Consider the following 21,366-nt stretch of genomic DNA (forward strand, 5'->3'; position numbering starts at 1 on the left):
CATCTTTCCCTCAGAGTAGCAGTTAATTGGACGAACAGAATCAAGGTGCATGCCTGCCTCAGGATAAAAAAATAAACTTGGGGAGCATTTCTATAAAATAATTAAATAGAACTTTTATTAATGATGGAATATCAAAGTGTCTTTTGGTTAGATTTTACCTATTTTCTTGTTAGGCTAAGTCCGTAATTTGAAAAACTGGTATTTCCTTTCATCTTCTTGATAAAAGTAGACTGGTGAAATTTTAACTACAACTCCCATGAGATGGTCATTGGGTATGAATGAGAGTACTTACCACTGTAGATATAAATGAGTTTTTTTTTTCCCCCCAGAAAACGACGACTTATTTATGATGCCAAGAATTGTTAATGTGACATCATTGGCCACGGAGGGAGGTTTGGTAGATATGGGTGGCAGCAAATACCCTCATGAAGTTCCTGATGGCAAGCCGCCTGACCACCTGAAAAACACTGTCAGGAATGAAGATAACTCCTGTGAAGATTTGGGTAGAATCTCTTCCAGAGGCAACCACAGAGATGTCAGAATGGCACTGGGTACAACACAGGTTTATCTGTCAAATAAAGATTCTGGTTTTCCACAAATAGTTGATGTTTCCAGTATGCAAGAAGCACAGGAGTTCTTACCCAAAAAGATTTCCAGTGATATGAGAGGAATTCAGCATAAATGGAAAGAGAGTGAATCAAGACGGGAGAGACTGAAGACAAAGGAGTCTCCATTTCATAAATTAAAGATGAAAGATCTCAAAGACTCAAGCATAGAGATGGAATTGAGAAAGGTAGCATCAGCTATAGAGGAAGCAGCACTGGATCCCAGCGAACTGCTAACTAATATGGAAGATGAGGATGATACTGATGAGACACTGACATCTCTGCTCAATGAGATTGCCTTTCTTAATCAGCAGTTAAATGATGACTCTGTTAACCTGGCTGAACTGCCCAGCTCTATGGATACAGAGTTCCCAGGGGATGCTCGACAGGCTTTTATCAGTAAGCTTCCTCCTGGGAACAGAGCAGCTTTCCAGGTTGGCCACTTGGGAACTGGTTTGAAAGAATTGCCTGATGTTCAAGGGGAAAGTGACTCTGTCAGCCCGCTCCTCTTGCACTTGGAAGATGATGACTTTTCTGAGAATGAAAAACAACTTGCAGAACCAGCCTCTGAGCCAGATGTCCTTAAGATTGTTATTGACTCTGAGATAAAGGATTCCGTTGTTTCCCACAGGAAAGCTGGTGATGAAGGGAAGAGTACTTCTGGCATCCCTGCAGAGCCTGAAAGTGTGTCTTCACCCCCCATCCTACACATGAAGGCTGGCCTAGAAAACAGCAGCACAGATACTTTGTGGAGGCCGATGCCAAAATTGGCACCTCTAGGTTTAAAAGTAGCTAATCCTTCCAGTGATGCAGATGGTCAGAGTCTCAAGGTGATGCCTTGTTTGGCACCTGTAGCTGCCAAAGCTGGGTCAGTTGGACACAAAATGAACTTAACAGGGAATGACCAGGAATGCCGGGACAGCAAGATGATGCCTACATTGGCACCTGTTGTGGCCAAACTGGGCAACTCTGGGGCCTCACCAAGTTCTGCAGGGAAATGAACTTATTTGTCCTCAGGCAGAAGCCAGGCTGTGAGGGGAAACCTCCTTTCTCTGCAGGCACCTGTTTGTGTCATGGAACTGTGATCCTTGACTTTGATGCAGTGGATAATGGAGAGAAAGGGGGTAGGGTGCTGACCTCGGTATAAGAAGTTACTACTATGAAATTCTGATCATGTTAAAATGTGTTACCTCACTTGTGGTGCTGGGTCTCCTCATCCTCTCTAAGAAGATGCGATCCATTACTGAACACGAGGTGCCCCTCTTACCCAAGGAATTCATAACAAGACTGTAGGTCCATAGTGGTTCCTAGTTCTTCCCTCCCAGAGTAAAAGCTGCTTGAGACTTCGGAGTTGCTATGAACTGAACCTTAGTTGATAGCTGTTGTTTAAGTTGTTTAAATCTGAAGTCCAAGGAATGTGATGCACTTGTGCAGAGGGATCCAGAAGAGATAGTTTTTAGTTGGTGTTTCAAGAGTAGGGGGAGAGAGGATGGGTACCATGGAATACCAAAGTGAAGGACTTAGTGTCATTCAACAAAATTTTCTCTTCTTTTATATCCCAAGTAGCTTCCATTCCCTCACCTTTTCAATCAGAATTATAAATCCAAGCCTTCTGGTAAAGTAGGAATGCTTTAAAACAAAAACAAAAACTCTTTATTACTAAGGTAATCATTTTGAGATGTTAAAATTACTAGTTCTCCCTTATTGTCTTTGGGTGTTGAGAAGACCATTTCATAGTACCAAGGATTTCTACCTGGATTACATATTTTGGAGGTAGGCATAGAGGGAGTCCACCCCCTTTCACAAATCACATCACTCAAGAGACAGCTAAAATGAAAAGCATTCCCTCTCCATACCAGAGACAGTGGCCAAAATAAAAATCTGTGAGGCTGGATGTTCCCCAAATCAAGCCAGCCTCCTGGTGCTTGAAGGTTTCATTCACTATTACCTGCACAGGATGTAAAGAAAAGAAAAGTCACAGTAGGCATTCTTTACCAGGGAAATAAGGCAGTATTTGAATCACAAGATATATTTTTTATTATCTGCTACCATGGATTCAGTGATCTGTAGAGCTTTTTCACTCATTAGCTGTCAGGGTATGAAGGACTGACAGCCTGTAAAGATAAAGATATTTATATTTTTGTATAGTTGTTTTCATAGATTTCTCAAAGGCTGAAGTTTTCAACCTAGGAGATGAGATTTGTATTGAGTATAGAAATGATGTTTCCTATCTAGTTTGTAAATAATCATGGTGCACTTGAGGGGTCTCTTGGAAACTCCTGGGGGCAAGAATCACTATTCTGAAAATGTATAGACTGGGATTTAGCTGCTGCATTTTGCCTTTCTTAAATAATTATATTTTGGAATGTAACCCCTGTTCTGTCTTCATTGACAGGATTTGCTTGTGTTGTGAAACACTAACACAAGAGCTTCCAGTGCCTGGGCTGTGCCTAGGTGATGCTGTTTCTTCTACATCCCCTGCCTTCTTTATCCCAAATCCCACTCAGCATATCTTCAAAACTAGGTTGTGAAACCAACTTTGGAATGGTCCTAGCCAGTGAATTATTACCTCCGTGGTTGGTTCCCTTTCTAGTAACTCTGGTAATAAACAGATTGAAAAGGGTGGGAAATTTTCTTCTGCAAATTGCAGTGGGAACAAATTCTTTGTTGGTTTTGTGTTACTTGCCTTTCTAGACCTCCTCATCAGCATTCAACCTTCCCACCTCTAAAGGTTACTGAAGAAGCTTGAAGTAGGTAATGAGCACCCCTCAGCTTCTCATTATCCCTCCCACTTCTCTTTACCCAGGAGATTTCATTCAATGCCTTAGCCAAGGAGTCCAGCACCTGTCTTCCCTGCTAATAATTGTCCTTGGAGATGCTAGTAGTTTAATCCAGGTATAGCAGTTTCCCATTATTTCTTTGCTTGTCTTGTCCTTGCATTTCCTCCTGACTTCCCAAGGCTCTTGTAGCTTCTGAGGGTCAGCCAAGGAGCAGGCAAGTGAGCGAGTAATCCTCAGGAAAAGAAGGACCATTCTGCTTCTGAACACTGTTCTTTTTTTTTTTAGAAGAAAATAGACAAGTAATATTCATTACTTGATGGGAAGATATTTAACTCTGTTTATGAGAGATGTACAAAGATAGAAATGAGAGATGATCCCAGCTGTTCAAGGAAGGCTGCAGATATCATTACAAAACCCCCAAGATAATGGTGTTTTCAAGACCTTCTTGGAACTAGAAAGTTGTTAGGGCTAATTTTAGGAGGGCTCAATCTTCAGAACAATCCTGCAGTCTTGATAGAAATCTAAAATCTCCAAAAACTCCTACCTTTTAACCTTACCCCAGGAGAAACTGATCTATGAAAATTACATGTGTGGTTATGAAAGATGTAGTTGAGTGAGGAGTTGAGGAATTGGGAGGATAGTGAGCTCTCACCCTAACTCTATAAGAAGCATGATCTCAGTAGGCCAATAATTTGCCTTTTTATACATCTGTAAATAAATGGAATGTTTTTAAGAATATAATTATGTCAGATTTAGCTTTTTCTTTTATATATTAAATATATATATCTTTCTTTTTCTGCTTTTGAAAAATGACTATTTTTTTAGAAACCTAAGAACAGAAGAAATTTGGCAAGTGGAAGGAAGAATGTATAAACTTGAAATAAATCAGTTACAATAATTAAAGCAGGATGTGGTGTTGGGAGGTTTGTGCTGAGTTGGAGTAGAGAATTCTAATGCCCTGAGACATATTTGGGAGAAGTGCCGCTGAAGGAGATAATAATAGGTATTCCTTACTGTTTTCAAAGTTTTGGACATGCCATTTGGAGGAGGTTTTTGGTGTTCTAATCTTTGCAGCGTGTTTTACATGGAGACTTCGAAATTTTGTACAACTTGATGACAAGTATTTGGCTTAAGGAGTCATTCTACAGTGAAGAATGGCTAGCCTCATAGTACCAGTGTGTTCAGGGTGTAACATACCTGTTCCCCTGGTGAATAACAGGACATAAACATAGTCTTAGTGGCTAAGGACAATAGATATTCTTAAAGCAAGCTATATGTTAACTAGTATTACAGTTTACAAAAACTTTTTATTAAAGGAGTCCTTTTAGACATTGAACTACTCTAGAGTCACTAACAGATCAAGTCCAGTTATATAAACTTCATACAAATTACTGTGTGTAATTTTTTCCCCCAGAATTATGGTGAAATACTTAACAGGCCTTTCTGTAACAAGTTGAAAAATGTTTGAACATGGAAGTAAGGCAGACAATCCATATATTATTTGGAGCAGGGTTTAGTAGTGTAGTTTTTTCCCCCTATACTAGTTGAGATATTGAAATGGAATGATATCAGGTGAATTGAGAGGTAAATGCACTTTGAAGATGGGTCTGAAAAATGATGACCCTTATTCCTCACTCCCAGGAGATAAAAAAAAAAAAAAATGCACAGAGGCACAGAGTAGGAACATTTTCGGATACTTTTATAACCAAGAATCAGAATAGATTTCTTGCACAGAATTGTTGAGTTTTAAGAAAATGTAAGGGCATCAGTACTTCATGTTATTGTATTATCTCTAATGAAACTTTACATGAACATGAATTGCTGGATGCAGAGAAAATAGACTTACTGCCATTTGGAGAAAAAAAAACAGCCAAAAATGTGTTTTTGAAATTAAGTTAGAGGGAAATAATTTGATATATACAACTTTTGAACTGAGGCATAATTGTAGTATATTAAATATGACTGAACTGCTCTACAAAGATATGTTAAGTGTTGAGTGATAGTGATGGAGGTATGTATGGAGGGTGAGAAGGCTAAACCATGGGAGGAGTTGGAAATTTTGAGACAAATCTAAACTCTACTAAATTCTATTATTGTAAACTCTGCTGTTAGATTTTGTTAAATAGGAAAGCAGTATTGGAAGCATTGTTTTGAGATCCATCCTGTTTCCAACTGCGAACACTGGTCTCAGCTGTCCCACAGTGCCTTGCATGTAAAGGTGCTCAATAAATATTTGAATTGATGAGCAAATGTTTACTCTAGCCTGTTAGTTTTCTAGGATCTTATAATTGCACTTATTTGTTAAGTCTAGGGTGAATTTAAAAATCTTATCTAATGAGCATCATGAAAACAGACAATGGTATACGCCTTTCCTAGACATCTAGAATTTTAGAATCTGACAACCATGTATACATATTGAGGACATAGACAAGCAGAATAAAAAGTGAAATAGCACACGAACAGTGAAATATGTATGTAAGGGTCAGCTGCATTTTGGAGGGTGGGGTAGCAATTATTTAATTTGGATAAAAGGGAATAATCCTGTTCACATTGGACCTGGGATTATTATTTTCTCATCTTAACAGTGTATTCCCATATTGGCACTTAAAAGGCTACATGCTATGTATCCTAGATGGTGAAGGTTGGACTAAATTGTGAAGAATTAAAAATACGTGATTTTGATCCTATACTGGAAGTATCCAGATTCTAGGCTTAAGAAATCTCTTAATGACACTGTTCTCAGTTGCTTATCACCTAGATCATCTTTGACAATGAAAACAGGAGCTTGTATTATCTCTGCAATTTCAGCTTCAGATGGGAGTAATTTGGGGAACATTTTCTCTAAGAGGATAAACCAAGGTAGCTTTGTACAGGATATGACCAATGACATTCTGTAAACCCATTTCCTGGCCATGAGTGGTTATCTAAGTGAGAAAGCTACTAGTGGACACAAAAATTATCTGGAGAGAATTAGGGACGACTCTAGTGGGTGGAGATGGCAGTTGCTAGGGAATGCAGCACACAAGTAAGGACACCAGGTGGCACCCTTTATTAACAGTGTTATATTGGTTCCTTCTCCCCCCCTCCCCCCCCACCTCACACCCAATGGAGGTAAAATCACAGACTAGCAAGGAGTTGAAGGAACCAACCCCCTATTTCTTACTGTAGCTATTACCAGTTGGTCTTCCCAGGAGGTGACTTCGCTGATCTTTGTGTCGACTTGTTAGCTTTACAGTTCTCATTTTTAATACCTGCTACAATACACACAAGAATATACCTGTTTTGCCACTTGGCTGTACAAGACCCACTCACAGCAATGGGTTTAGGAGTCCTTCCCTGTTGCTAACAGGTCATCTCCCCCAGGGGTTCCAAGGATCTGTGTGGGTCAGATGAGAGATGTATCAGTGTACTATTTCTCTGGAGCCCAAGTGTTTTGGCATAGGTTAACCTTTTTGTAAGGTAATTTCTCTAAATAGCAATGAGGCAGAAAGGCTCCTAGAAAATAATCTTAGACTGAAACACTTATGAAATAATATGTAAAGGTATTTCTGTGCACGCTCTGCCATCCCCCACATCCCGCCCATGAGCTAGAAAAACTATACCACGGAATCCAGTGACAGCAAGCTTGGCATTGATCTCGCCAAAGTAACTGTACTACGGAAAAGGTTTCATGAGTAAATTTTGACAGGAACATGGAAAATATCTGGAGCAACAAAGTCCTGGTTAACTCTGGATGAGAACACAATGGAACATTGGAGGCTAAGGAATCCATGAAACAGATCCATAGGCACGTTGACCTGACACCCCGCCTCCCTTCCTGCCTAAGCTCCCTCCCCTTTCTTCCATCACGGCCAATCAGGTTGCCTAGTTCAATATACTTCTCGGCGATCGAAAGAGTTACTCAGGAGAGTCATTTCCACGTAGGTCAACGCGCCGGACAGGCGGCGAGCAGAATCTATTATATCCGTTTTAAATCCCAGCGCTTGGGAACAGACCTTATGGCTGTACCCAAGTCTTGTAATTCTGAACTTGGAGTTAGCTTCAGCTCTGGTCCCTCGGGTCTATCAAATGCCAACCGTAGCACCCTGGGGGCGTGGTTACCGTTTTGTTGGGGCTCTGGAAAGTGCACTTATCTGGGGGACCGGGCCTGATAATACCATAAAAGGCTTGGTTTTCTCAGTTCTGAAGCCGTGTTCTGCCGACCTTCCTCTAGCAACCATACTCGCGACTGCATTGTGCGGAATCCGTGGTTCTCAAGTCCCTTGCCCTCTACTTCCTAGACCCTTTCATTGGCTCCGCCCCTATAAGCAGTACTCGTCCACTCTGGGAACGCCCCCCCGCGTAGAGACCGCTCCCCCTAGCCTCTGCTCCTCCTACCCAGCTCGTAGCTGAGCCCAGGCGGTAGTTCGCGTTTTGAGCCGCTCGTGCCACCATAGCTGTTGCTGCCGCTGCCGCCGCGGAGCTGAAATCGCTGAGCGCGATGCCTGAGGGAGCTGCGAGCCGGGCGGCCCGCGCGGCCCGGGGCTGGTGAGGCTGGCCCCGAGTGGGGGCGCTGGCGAGTAGCAGGGGCTTCTGAGGGAGCGGAAAGTGAAAGGTTTAGGGCTCCTGCGGCTGGCCGAGAGCGAGCTCGGGAGGGTCGTGGGTGGGGGAGGGAGGCTCCCGTGGCAGAACGGGTTGCAGGGCCACAGCGAGCCCCGCCACGCTGAGTGTCCCTGCGGCCGCCAGCGCAGGTGCTGAAGGATCCCGTGGGACTCCTCGGTGGCCTCGGCGGCCTCCTTCTTTGGACACTGCAGATGCCATGAGAACAGTTGGGAATTAACGGGAATCAGACCGGCCACTAGCCCTTCTAGGGCCCATCCCATCCTTTCAGTTGAACGCCTCTGGCAGGTGTGGCCCAGGCGTTTCTTCGCAGCTCAGGCTTCTTAGCCCCCGTTTACAAGAGTCTGTCCTTCAGGCGTTGTAAGAAACAGCACTGGGCTTGAAGGTGGGGATCAGGCGAAGGGAGAGGGCAGTACCTAAAGATAAGAGCTGCAGACACGGCTAGGCGGAAGGTAAGGTGTCTTCTGCCATCTCAGGTCAGTGAGAGGGCATACTGGAAGGCCCTGTGGAGTGGGAAAGCAGTGCCGCTGTTGAGACAAGTCCTAAGATTGAGCCAGGAAGTGTCCCGGGGGGCTCCTCATCATGATGGCTGTGGAAGGGTCAACCATTACCAGCCGGATCAAGAACCTTCTGCGATCCCCATCCATCAAATTACGCAGGAGTAAGGCAGGAAACCGGCGAGAGGACCTCAGCTCCAAGGTGAGTCCTAGTATTGGGAGGCACCCCTTTCCTCCCCTACCCTCCTCTGCGCCATGTACATCTTTTACCTTACTCTTTCTTGGGAAGGAGGAGAACTAGAAGCTCACTTTGGCTCTGAAGGACCAAGTGTGCCCATCTCTGCCCCTCAAGAAAGCAATGAGCAAGCAGGGATGAGCATGCTGAGATTCATCTATGAAAAGGGAAGAACATGAGGAAGGCAACCCGGGTTCAGTTGTGGCCTCACTACAAACTAAGTCTGTGCTTGGGGAAGCCAGTTGATATGCTGTGACTCAGTTTTCCTTCTTGGAAGAGGGTAGGGGGACCACATATCCTGTGAAGGGCTAAGCTGCCACTAATGTAGCCGCAAGTGTTAGTGTCACAGCTGGGGTTATGTAAGACAGTGGTAGCAGAAAGAAATATGCTAAAACACCTAGTCGGAGGAATCGGCTAGGTAAATGCTCTTCCCTGGTGTCAACACAAATTTACTTATCTATTCAAGAGACCTGAATTAATTTAACTGGAGTTTCTTGGCTTTTTAGGAATGGTAACATGCAAGGGGCCAAATATCTGCCAGCCAAGCAATTCTGGTTTGCCCTTGAACATTGCTTATCTCATTCACTATATCTCACCCTGCTGCAGAAGTTCCTCAGAGACCAAGTCCCTTTCCGTCCCCTCCCATGTCTGGGTGTAGATGTTTATGCTTTCTTGAACTTTGTAGAGCCCCGCAAGTTTGGGAATACAAAAGTAGACTAATTTATTTAATTCCTGAGGGAACCTGGGGCCTTGTTGCCACAGGATCAGATTAGGCTTTTGTGTCTTATAAGCAGCCTGTAAACACAGTAGCCTTGTGTAGTGCAGGATTGCTACAGGGAGAGACATTTGAGACAGCAGCATTTTGTTGCCTTGCCTGTATCTCTTCAGAGATGAGTAAACCCAATGAGGAATGATTTAGAATGCTAATGTACAGCATGGCGGAGTTCTGGGAGGACTTAACTCAGATCCCTGTCCCTTAGCAAAACCTTACTTGGATTTGGTCAGAAGGTGAACACCTTTGCTGTATATTTCATTCAACAGGAATCAAAATTGGGCTCAAGGTTCCATGGCTGTGGAGATAGTGACTTTTCCGAGTGCTCTTATTAATCATTGTTCATAGTCTCCAGAGGCAGGAGAATGAGCCTGAAACATAGACACTGTCTTAGATTTGGCTCCATTCACTCATTTGTTGTGTTGGATCATTCTTAGTACTGTAAGCTCTCATATTCTTGGCTGGTAACTTGGCAATGACCAGCACCATTAGAGCCATCTTCGTGTCTCTTTGGTCTCTTTTTCTGAACAAGAATGGTATAGGTAATAGAAATGTATGATGGGAGTTTAGTCTTCAGTATTAATGCTTATTGTAACCGGATGGTACGGTTACCATTCTTTAAAATTTACCATGTCGTTCATCATTAATGCATTCTACAAACGTTTATTGTGTGCCTATTATGTGTAGAATCAGCAATGAATAAAACACCATATCCTTGCCATCAAAGAGCTTGTGGCTGTCAGACATGTAAACAAATAATTACAACATGGTGTGGTAAATGCTGTCCTAGAAGTATGTATAAAGGTGTTAATGGCAGCACAGGGGAGGGAAACTAAATCAGCTTAGGGGGATTAGAAAAAACTTCACAGAGGAAGGGATGCTCGAACTATGAGTCCTGAGGCAAGAGAAGAGGAGAAGCTCTCAAGGAAAACAGTGAAAAAAGGAATCCTTGGCATCACCATGAAATATCCCTGCTTCAAATAGGAATTCTGTGCTTCAGACTGCTTTAAATGGCTTTGTTTGTCCTAGAGCTGTGAATGAAGGAAATACTCAGCTAAAGTTGAATGACTCTTGAACAGTCTGACAGAGCAAGAGTGCTGGTGCATATCTTTAGCACCCAAAGTAGTAGCTGCCTTTGTGTGCCTCGGACCTTGCAGATGCCTGACTCCCCACACTCCTTACTGAAGACTCTACCTGAGATGATTCTAAAAGCCTGCCTTGTGGTAACCAACATTAAGACCTGGTGTACAAGGCTTTGTGAGTTGCTCTAATATGTGGTAGCTGTGGTAACAGTCAGAGAGTTTGTGCTTCATGGATAAATAACTCTGAAACAAAATTTGAAGACCAAAAGACATATGCCTTTTGTGTGGGATGGGGACAAAGAAGGAAGCGACAGAGGGCCTTTCTGCAGCTCTTAACCTCATATGGCCTGCTGCTTTGAATCATAACTGTTCCTGCTGTCTAAAGTAGGCTTTTCACCAAATTCTCCACTTATTTTTAGATCCAACTCTATATTTACTGGAGCCACAGGGCCTTCTCTGACTAGCCCTACTACCTTGGAACCAATCTCTAATTGTTCTTTTATGTATGTCTTCATTTGCTAAGGTCAGAGCCATGTTCTTTATTTCCTTTACATCACACTGTGTAGTACAGTGTAAAGAATGCACTAAATACTAAATGAATGAATGAATGAGAACAATTTAAAGATGTCAAATATAGTGAGGATAAACTTGAAATTCCATAAGAATAGCAAAAATGATCAGGAGGAGTTTGTGACCTCTTTAGAAGAGAAATCAAAATTAGGAAGAATAAAATGTGAAAAAAAGAAATAGAGATGTAGCCTATTTAGGTGTGAAGGGCATTAGCGAGAAAGGAAAGTAGTGCTCATTAAAGGCTTTTTAATTCAGGAGAGACCTAGTTAAAAATATGGTTAAAATATGGTTAAAAGCCAAAGTGAGAGTCAGTAGAGATGGGGATTTAAGTTATTAGAGAGAGTAGATGAGAGCTGAGGTTTGTATTAAACTTTCTCTAAGGGAGGGAAGGAAGTCTCTGCAGTGTAATAGAATTGGAAAAGAGTAATTTGAGGTTTTATGCCAGATCTGCTGAGTCTTGATGAAGTGTAACTCAAAGTTATCAGTTGTAAACACTCTTCAACTTCAAATCCTATGCAATTGTCAGTTCTTTCTCTCATCTCAGTTGAACTGTGTTTTCTTTAAGAAGCAAATGTGTGTGCTCTTGATAGCTAACCCTCCCCCTCTTTTCTTAAGTTTCTGAAAGATTTTTATGTGGAAGGAGCTGGGTTGTTTTTCATTTTAACAAAGGACAGAAATGGACTGAAGCCAAGCAGGCAAGATTTAAATTAGGGATACAAAAGGATTGCCTGTGCTGGAGGGTTGTTAGGTTTTGAAAAAATGAGTGAGGGAGGTTTTGAAATCTTCTTCCTTATTAATAGCCATTAATACAATCCGAGTTATATATTATCCCTTTGGAAACGATGGACAAGGTGACTGCAACTTTCTTCTAGTTCTCAGTTTTTATGAATATAAGTCTAATTCATATCCTCCCCCCCCACCATTTCTTCCCCCAGTGTTTCTCCGGCCTGATTGTATGGTAGTGCTTTGAGCCTTTTAGTATGTGGCTGTAAGAAGAATTCGTGTAGGTGAGTTTCATAGAGAAGAAAAAAGTGGCAGTAATCTAATTTCAGCTTTGGATTAGTGTTTGAGCCCAGGTATTAGTATTGAGACTCTTTATTATGCCTATTTGGCAGTGAGGAGGCATATTCATTTTTTTAAAATATAAATTTATTTATTTACTTATTTATTTTTGGCTGCGTTGGGTCTTCGTTGCTGCACGCGGGCTTTCTCTAGCTGTGGCGAGCTGGGGCTACTCTTCGGTGCATGGGCTTCTCATCGCGGTGGCTTCTCGTGTTGTGGAGCACGGGCTCTAGGCGTGCAGGCTTCAGTAGTTGTGGCTCGCGGGCTTTAGAGCGCAGGCTCAGTAGTCGTGGCGCGTGGGCTTATTTGCTCTGCCGCATGTGGGATCTTCTCGAACCTGTGTGCCCTGCATTGGCAGGCGGATTCTTAACCACTGTGCCACCAGGGAAATCCTTTTTTCAAAGCATTTATGGATCACTGGCTGGTTCTAGCTTGATGGCGCTCAACTTGGGGGAGAGGTCAGGAGGGCAGTAAGCCATCAGAATACCTGTGCAACTTTTTAAAAAATACGCATTCCTGGGCCCCATCCTATCTATATGGAATCGGAACCTCTGGGGGTAGAGTTTGTTAGTTGTGTATATATTAAGTTCCACCAGAAGCCCACTGCTGGTTTCAGCCCACCCTGAAATCTGTTGGCTTCATACCCAAGTCCTCATTGAGGCTTCTTGAGAATATATAAAGCTAGCCCAGTAAGTATACTCTTCTCCTTGAGTAGTTTGTTTAATCTCCATTGTATCTTCTGGACTGATTGCTCTGTTAAACTGCTGTATCAGGGATAGATCTGAGAGAAGTGCCCTGTTGTAGGGTAAGATGTAAGGAGCTGGTCATTGCCTTACTTAGATCAGCAGGAATTTCCCTTGGGGGCAGAAATAGGAAAACTTTATGATAATATCCCTGAGTCCTAGCCAGTTTTTTTGTCACCATTCCACTACCCACTGCCCTTGGGACTCATAGCAACCAAGAGTTTTTAGTGTATAATACATACTCTCTGGGCTCCCCACTTAGAATAGATGACCAAGAGTAGAGGCCTCTGTGGCCAGCAGCCCTGCCCCTTACCTGTCTTTGTGAGTGAACTTGGGCAAGTTCTTGTTGAGTTTTCTGTCTATGATATAGTCTTCAGTTAAGGCTTGTGAAGTGTCTTGAGCTCCTCAGAACAGATGGTGTACAGGGAAAAGTGTGAGGTGTTCTGGTCTTGTTCCTTTGATCTCCATTTCCTTTTCCTTCCGGTGCCTGCAGCTGCCCTCAGCCTTCAAAGTAAGTCTCACTGGAGAGAGCGGATTCTTCTCTCTGCAGCCCAACACCTCTTGCTTTGCTGTCTAAAATAGCTCAGCCTCTTCAGGCTTTAAGTTGTCTTGCAAAGCCTGCCCTCATCCATTTGGCCTCACTTATTTCAGAGTCTAACAGTACTGCTGCTTTCCAAGTTTCTTTTCCCTCTCTCAGCTTGTAATTTAGGGCAAGTTTCCCCTTTTGGATCTGTTTGAGTCACTGTCTTCTTTCTTGCTAGTATTTTGACTGTCTTTGGGGCCATTGGTATTTCTCTGACTTCACTTCTCTCTTCTGTTTGTTATCTGTATGTTTTCATTTCTTGACTAATGAAAAAACATTCATAGAAATGAGGCTTCAGCCTGACCTCTATAACCTCTCTGTCAACCCCCTGAGTCTCAAGTTGGACTTGTGGCTGTTATCACTGCCTCTTTGTTTGGAAAACAGTCTAGGGCTTGAAATTTGGGACTATGTTTATTCAAACTAAGCTTCTCTGGGAACATGGTCTGTCCCACTGTTGTTCATAGAGTATCTGTTGGTTTTTACTTCATGTCCAGACTGCCCTGTTGGTAGGAAAAAAAGCTACAGTGTTTTCAGTAGGATTTGTTACATTATGAATCACATTCCCACTGCTACAAGCTAAGCCTCTCCTCTGGGCTCTGTTGTTTAATGCAGGACAGGGCCAGGTTTCTGTCAGCTTTCTTTCACATCAGTTCTCAGTAGAGGTGTGGAGTGAGAGCTGCCCATCTGTTTAGAAGTTTACTGAATCAAATCCACATTGTGGATTTTACTTTAACTTCTGTTACCTCTTTTTAAAAAATGGGGGGTAGGAGGAGGGCAAGAAATAAAGTGAGTGTGGCAGACAGATTGGGCAGTGTAGATCTTTAGGGTTGGTATTTTTGGTTGTTCAGATTTTCCAAATCTTGGTTTCCTTCCTCGTAACTGTTGTATCAGCAAGTTCACAGTGCTTCTTAATTGGCCACAGCATTTTCCTCTGGTTTTGAAGGATGCTTACAGAAGAATGAGTTCATATTATGGATATCTCCTCTTAGACTTCTAGGGAGTGAATTCCACCCTCTCTCATTTTATCACAGAGAATGTTTGTAATGCTCTATGTGTTGTTTCCCTAGTCTATAAAACAGTGTCTTTTTAGGTTAGATTTTAAAATTTATACACTTTATTTCCCCCCCTAAACCTGGAATGGAGCTAAAGATACTTTCCCTTCCCTGCCCCTTCATTCATAGTTGAGATTTAAATGTAGTGGGAGATCTTGGAACAACACTGTGAGACCACGTGGCTGTTTTATTTTGTTTTTTTCCCCACTTTGTCACATTCTCTTTTGGAGGAATCCTGAGAAGAAATTCCTCAGGTTCTTCTGGGTTTGAACATAGCTTCTCACTTGTGCTGAGCTCACTAAGTTTCTGACTTCCCGTCATACCTCTCCTCTGTCTTTGCTTTCTTTGTTCCTTTAGTGGTGCTTCTGGTCGTTTCCCCGTGAGTTCAGCTGACCCATTAAAGGTGCTTGCACTTAAAAACGAAACTTAAAAAAATTGTGAAATATAACGGACATTGAAAAGTTTATGAAATATAATAATATAACCTTGTATTGTGAATAATTATAAAATGATTGCTCACATAACCACCACCCAAGTCAAGAAATAGAACACTGCCAAGTTTCTGAAGGATGTGATGCTAATGGTGTCATTAAGGTGAGATGAGATTTTTGTCTTATGTAATTAAGATGATTTTATTGTTAAAAATTAAAATACTCAAGGACTTGATCTTGACTATTTGTCCTTTTCAAGTTTCTTCTTCTCTATCCATTATAGATTTGTGCTATTCAACATTTCCAGGTAGTATGCTTATTGGAACCACCCCTTTCCAGCCTTTGTTGTCAGTGCTTCCTGTCTTTATCTTACAATAATAATACTAGAAATAATATTTGTAGTGGTAATAATGACTAACATTTATTGAGTTTTTTGCTGTGTACTGTGCTTAAGCATGTACGTATATTATCTCATTTAAGTTTCACACCACCCTACTATAAATACTATTACTATCCCCATTTCATAAATAAGGAAACTGATGCTCAGAGAGGTGGTTATATAGCCAGTAGATGACTGAGCTGGGATTCAAATCTTGGCTATCTTAACTCCAAAGCCTGCTCTTAATCTTTATCCTGTACTCCTCCCAGGGAGTCTTCATGTGCAAAACATGACACTGAGCACAGAAGTATGCCCAGTATTGCTATAGCCAAGAGTCACGTCTGTGATCAGCTTGGAAAAGGGCAGTACCTTAAAAAATATACTTCCCCCCAATATTCCCCATAAAAGTTAATTTAGTGAACTTCTTAGAACGTTATTTTAGAACCATCATTCAGTAACCCTTGTCCCTTGCATCCTTGCTCCTCTTCCCACTCCCAACTCCAGATTTCATGAACTGTATCCCAACTTCTCATTCTATGGTACCGTTAGGAACTGTACAGCTCGTGGTTCTGTGGGTACGTGAATGTCAAGTTGACAGGGCACAGCTGTGTGGTTCCAGATGACCATAAGCCACAAGCAGTTACTGCTTCTCTCTTGGAGTTGGAGTGAGGTGGGGGAGTGAAGTGGAGACCAACAGATGCCTCGGTTGTTTTTGTGTGTGGGTATCATGAGGCTTTAAACTGTTCTGCTCTTAGTTGGCGGTTGATTGTGTAGCTCACACTCCTGACTGCTTGTTAGTGCCACCTACCCCAAATCTCTCCTTCTTCATCCCCATTCTCCACCTCTTTGTTACCTCTGTGGCTGTCCCTACGCACAACTGACCTTATCTTTGAAGCTGTGGAGAGTCACTGAGTTGAAATGCCTGTTTTCTGTGAAAGAAGCTGGATCTAAAACACCCTGTGCCAGGGCTGACCTGGATGATGACAGTTGGGGCTCAGGGAACATGAAAATGAGGTCATTTGCCCACCTGACTCTGTTTGGCTGGGTGGGCTCCGGGGTTGCTAAGTTCCTTGAGCAAGTGCCTGGCCTCACCTGATCTCAAACTTGTATTATTTTGATTTATTTCCTGAAATAGGCAACAGTGATAACATTATGGTAGCAAAAGCGTGGGATCTTAATGCATGCTTTCCTGCAGCTGCCCCAGTTAGTCCTGAGGAGAGGCAGCCCCAAGCTAGTTTGTGATCATGGGGGAGGAGCTCGGAGCATGCTCAGAACTCTTGACTCTTGCCATCACTCAGCTACTGCCTAGAGAAAAGCAAGCAGCTGCTTTTCAGGACTAAACATGCAATGGGCAGGCTGTAGGCTTGCCTCTGGTACCCTGACACTATTGGTCAGCTTCTATTTGGGAAAGCACAGTATCTTCGTACACCATGATGGTTTTCGTATGACCTAATGACCTGCTGCTGACTTTTCTGAACATGCCCTTTCTCCTTATGCTGTCCTTCCTTCCCCAGGCTGCTTTGGTCTCCCTTTGGAAGCCTCCACAGCAGCTGTGGTAGAGACTTTCCCTCATAGTTGGCTGGTGAACAGGGCTTCTCTGAGTTGAGGTGTAGACAGATTAGTGGGTGGGGGCAAGAGGCCAGTGGTCCTGTTAAAATGCAGACTGAGATTCAGACCCACCCCGAGACTGTGCGTGTGTGTGTGTGTGTGTGTGTGTGTGTGTGTGTGTGTGTGTGTGTGTAGTGGGGGCTGGTGGGACAGCTTCCTCACTTCTGAGGGAACTGGATTCTCTCTCATTTGTAAAATTGGAATACTGATGGCTTTCTCCCAGGGCTGTTGTGAGGATTCAATGAGATTTAATGAATGTGAAAGCACATTGTAAGATCTAAATAAGTTTACAGCTATTAAGGGGTTTCTAATATTATCAGGGTCCACAGATTTCTAGAATATCCAGGAATTTTCTTCTAATTTGCTGGCAAGATTTTATTCCTTCAAGTTTCCATTTGTGAGAAGTCCTTTTTTTGCAGGTTCAACCTCTTCTGTTCCAACACTGAATCATCCTCCCTGTGCAGCTTTTTATTGTGACCTATCTTCAGCCCCTTTTTCTTGCCAATATTAACTTGTATCAACTATACTTTAACTACTGACCAAAAGAAAGATTTAGCAAATATTCTTTTTGATACTAACTACTGTGTAATTTATTTCAGGGCTATGGATATGATTTTGGGGAATTAAAAAAGGCAAGCTAGTGAACCAGGAGTGGGGGGAGTCCTAATTTACTGTGTCTGATTGGAAATCACTGGAGTAGTAAGCATGCTTTTTTGTTTTGTTTTGTTTTGTTTGCGGTACGCGGGCCTCTCACTGTTGTGGCCTCTCCCGTTGCGGAGCACAGGCTCAGCGACCATGGCTTATGGGCCCAGCCGCTCCGTGGCATGTGGGATCTTCCCGGACCGGGGCACGAACCCGTGTCCCCTGCATCGGCAGGCGGACTCTCAATCACTGCGCCACCAGGGAAGCCCAGTAAGCATGCTTCTTAACAGCAGTAGCTTCTGTAGAAATAAATATAACTTTTTTCTTCTTTTGGGGCTAATTCATTTATACTGGGAAATAATTTGGGAAGTGAATTAGTCTTAGAGCTTCCTTTCAGACTAAGAATTTAAAGGCAGAGTGAAACGCATTAATTTTATGACCCATTGTTTTATGTTTCTAATGTTTGGATGAGAGTGAAATTCTATTTAAATAATTTTTCCTTAAAGAAAATATATGAAGATGTGGGGAAACAAGTGCACTCATACCCTTCTGCTGTTAGTGAAAGCAGACATTGATCTAACCTTTTTAGAGGACAACTTGGTAATATCCATTAGAAGAAAAATTTACATATTCATATCTTTTGATTTAACAGTTATAATTCTGGGATTTTATTCTATGCAAACACTTAACACCACACAAAAGTGTATATAACTGAATTTTTCTGTTGTTGGGGAGCGTTATTCACAGTAGTGAAATCTTTGAAGTAATCCAAGTAACCATCAATGGGAGATTGGTGTACATCCATAAATGAAATACCTTGTACTGGTTGAAAAGAATGAGTTCAATCTATATATACTGATATGAGAGGGTATACAAGATCTATTAAGTGACAAAAAGCAAACTGTATAACAGTTTTTATGTTAATGATTATTTATATTTTGTTAAAACATGTATGTTAGTATATGCATAGAAAAAATTGTGAGGCTATAAATACCAAACTGTTGTTAAAATTGGTTACCTCAGGGAGGGATAGTAGATTATGGTGGACATTCACTATCTACATTTCTATATTTCTGTAATGTTGGAATTTTTTACGATGAGTGTGTGTTATTTTTGTAAGTAGAAAAAAAAATAGTAAAGATAAAAGTCTCTCCAATTTAAACATGTGTATTTCATATTTAAATCTAAAATGTTTAAATTTAAAAATCTGTATACTCATTTTATTAAAGAAGTTGTGTACAAATGTTGGAAAATATATCTGGTATAATAAACTTTGTTTTTTTAGTAATAATAGGACATAAAAATATTTTCTCACAAATTCATCATTAACTTCTTGAATTTGAAATAATTCATTTCTTTTTTAAAAAAAATATTTATTTATTTAGGCTGTGCCGGGTCTTTGTTGCGGCACGTGAGATCTTCGTTGCTGCATGCGGGCTCTTTAGTTGCGGCATGAGGAATCTTTAGTTGCGGCATGCATGTGGGATTCTAGTTCCCCGACCAGGGATCGAACCTGGGCCCCCTGCATTGGGAGCGTGGAGTCTTAGCCACTGGACCACCAGGGAAGTCCCGAGATAATTCATTTCTGATACTCAAAAATATTTCCTTGGTTAGCTTTGGTAAATAAAATGTCTTTTTATACTTTCTGAAGTACATGTGCTTTCTGAAAAGAGTTTTTTACACCATATAGAGAAACATAAAGAAGAAAACAGGTCATTCATAATTCTAACATCCAGAATAACTACTTATAGCTCCATTCATTTCTGATTAAAAAGGACAGGTAAAGCTCTTTTTAAATAATAGTATTGTTACTTTTATTAAACAAAAATTATCTCAATCTTTTTGGACTTACTCGTTAATTATAATTTAAGTCAGATTTATGAAGAGCCATGCCATGCATGTATTTACTAAAGTCAGGGGTAAAACTGTTTGGTTTGTAATCATGCAAGGCACATGGATTATTCCATTCAGACCTTCACCAATCTTTCTGGAAAGGCATCAGAATCCTGCTTCCTGCTCCAGCTTCTAGGTTTGGCTATGATAGATGGAGAATTCTCTAGGAGGTTAAAGAATTTACTAAGTAAGATGCACCAAAGAATAGTCACAAATATTTTTAAAGTATTAAAAATGGATTCAACAAATGTACTGCATTAAACATTGTGCGCTGTGCTATAAGCATAGAGTTGTATGAGATACAGCCTCTGCCTTACAGGAGATTATAGAGTAGCAGGAGAGATAAGACAGATCCTTAAAGAACTTCTGTACAAGGTACTAAGTAACACATGCCGTGTGAATGATGAAAATTAAGTGCTGCTGTAAGAATTCCAAGGAGGGAGGAGTCACTTCTGGCCAGGTTGATCACAGAAAGAATCATAGGGGATGTGATATTTGAGCTGGTTCTTGAAGGAAGGGGTAGGGTTTCAGTATGGGATGGTGGAAGGGAAGGGCATTCCAGGCAGAAGAATATAAACAAAAGCCCCAGAGCTCCTTTCCAGAATAATGAATAATCCAGATTGACAAAAGCACATCATTCATATGGTGAGTAGAAGGAAATAAAATTAGAAGAATGATAGGGCCCATTGACAGATGGATGCTAGGCTAAGACATTTATAATTTATTTAGTTGGCATTAAGGAGCCATTGAAAGTTTTTGAGCAGGTGAGGGACATGATCATAGCTGTACTATGGAAAGATTATTCTAATGGGTTGGGGAGGGGAGGGCAGGGTCTACAGTAAGGAGCTTGATTAGAAAGCCATTGCTGTATCCAGGAATATGGTGCCAAAGGCCTCAACCAGGGTGTTGGCGTTAGGAATGGAAAGGAAATGAGAATTTTATAGAGAATAACACATTGAAGAGAACTTCCTTCTTCTAGGAGAGTCTCATGGAACAAGTTGGCATGATTGCAGGAACACTGAGAGTCTGCTCCACTCCCCTTTTCCCAGAACACACATTCACTTTGCACACTTAGTCCAGATAAGGAACAGTTAGTATTCTCCCTGGTTACAAAGTTTGGAAACCAAGAGATTAAGAAAACTCAGGCATGTAGAGGTGGTGAATGAGGAAGAATTAGACCTTTCTTGATGATCAGATTTTTAGGTCATAAAGCTTTGTTTGTGGTTCTGGTCTTGGTATAGCAAGGACTGACCTTAGAGAGGAAAAAAATTTTTTTTCCTTTATTCTGGTTGCTTAAATTGAGATGTCTCCTATCCTTGCCTTTCTGATAACTGGAAGAGAAAGGGAGGGTAGGAGTACCTGCTTTATACCAGGCACTGTGTTATTCAAGCTGCTGTTTGGACTTGGGTGCTCGCTGTTGGCTGTATTATAATTGAGTCCTTTGGCTAGAGGCCTCTCATTGGCTCCCTTCTGGTTTGAGGTCTGATGCCATCCTTACCTCTTCCTCCATCTGCACATGAAATCATAATCCCCTGCTTCTAACACTGTAGTTTTAGTTGCCTTGGAAATGGGTGTCAGCTGTCTGTGTTGACTGTAGGTTCTAATGCCAGCTGGATGTGAGCATGCTCTGACCAGGTGGGGTACTCTGACATTGGAAGACCCTCTGTTACTCTTTCTCTGCAACCATCTCTGTGATGAGAGGTCAGAATGCATTTTTAGACCCATTTAAGCTACTGATAAGACCTGCTACTTTTTAAAAAACATTAACGCTAGGAGGAGAGAACCCTGTTGCCCCTCTACTTCATCCTGTGCCCTTTGCCTTCTACCTTGGTT

The 21,366-nt window shown here is 41.8% G+C and overlaps 2 protein-coding genes across 4 annotated transcripts in view; both read left to right on the forward strand.

The window, feature by feature from the left end:
- Positions 1-5,637, forward strand: part of MGA (MAX dimerization protein MGA) — an 87,840-nt gene extending 82,203 nt beyond the window's left edge. For all 3 annotated transcript variants that reach the window (XM_060147921.1, XM_060147932.1, XM_060147942.1), the window contains exon 23: positions 330-5,637. In XM_060147921.1, the coding sequence (XP_060003904.1) occupies positions 330-1,606 (1,277 nt within the window). In that variant the 3' untranslated portion in view covers positions 1,607-5,637. The remainder of the gene's footprint in view (positions 1-329) is intronic.
- Positions 5,638-7,804: 2,167 nt separating this feature from the next.
- MAPKBP1 (mitogen-activated protein kinase binding protein 1) overlaps positions 7,805-21,366 on the forward strand; it is a 51,901-nt gene continuing 38,339 nt past the window's right edge. The window contains exons 1-2 of the mRNA XM_060147955.1: positions 7,805-7,912; positions 8,461-8,683. Coding sequence (XP_060003938.1) covers positions 8,567-8,683 — 117 coding nt within the window. The 5' untranslated portion in view covers positions 7,805-7,912; positions 8,461-8,566. The remainder of the gene's footprint in view (positions 7,913-8,460; positions 8,684-21,366) is intronic.

The sequence above is a fragment of the Lagenorhynchus albirostris genome, chromosome 1, assembly GCF_949774975.1.
Source record: "Lagenorhynchus albirostris chromosome 1, mLagAlb1.1, whole genome shotgun sequence".
Taxonomy (NCBI): domain Eukaryota; kingdom Metazoa; phylum Chordata; class Mammalia; order Artiodactyla; family Delphinidae; genus Lagenorhynchus; species Lagenorhynchus albirostris.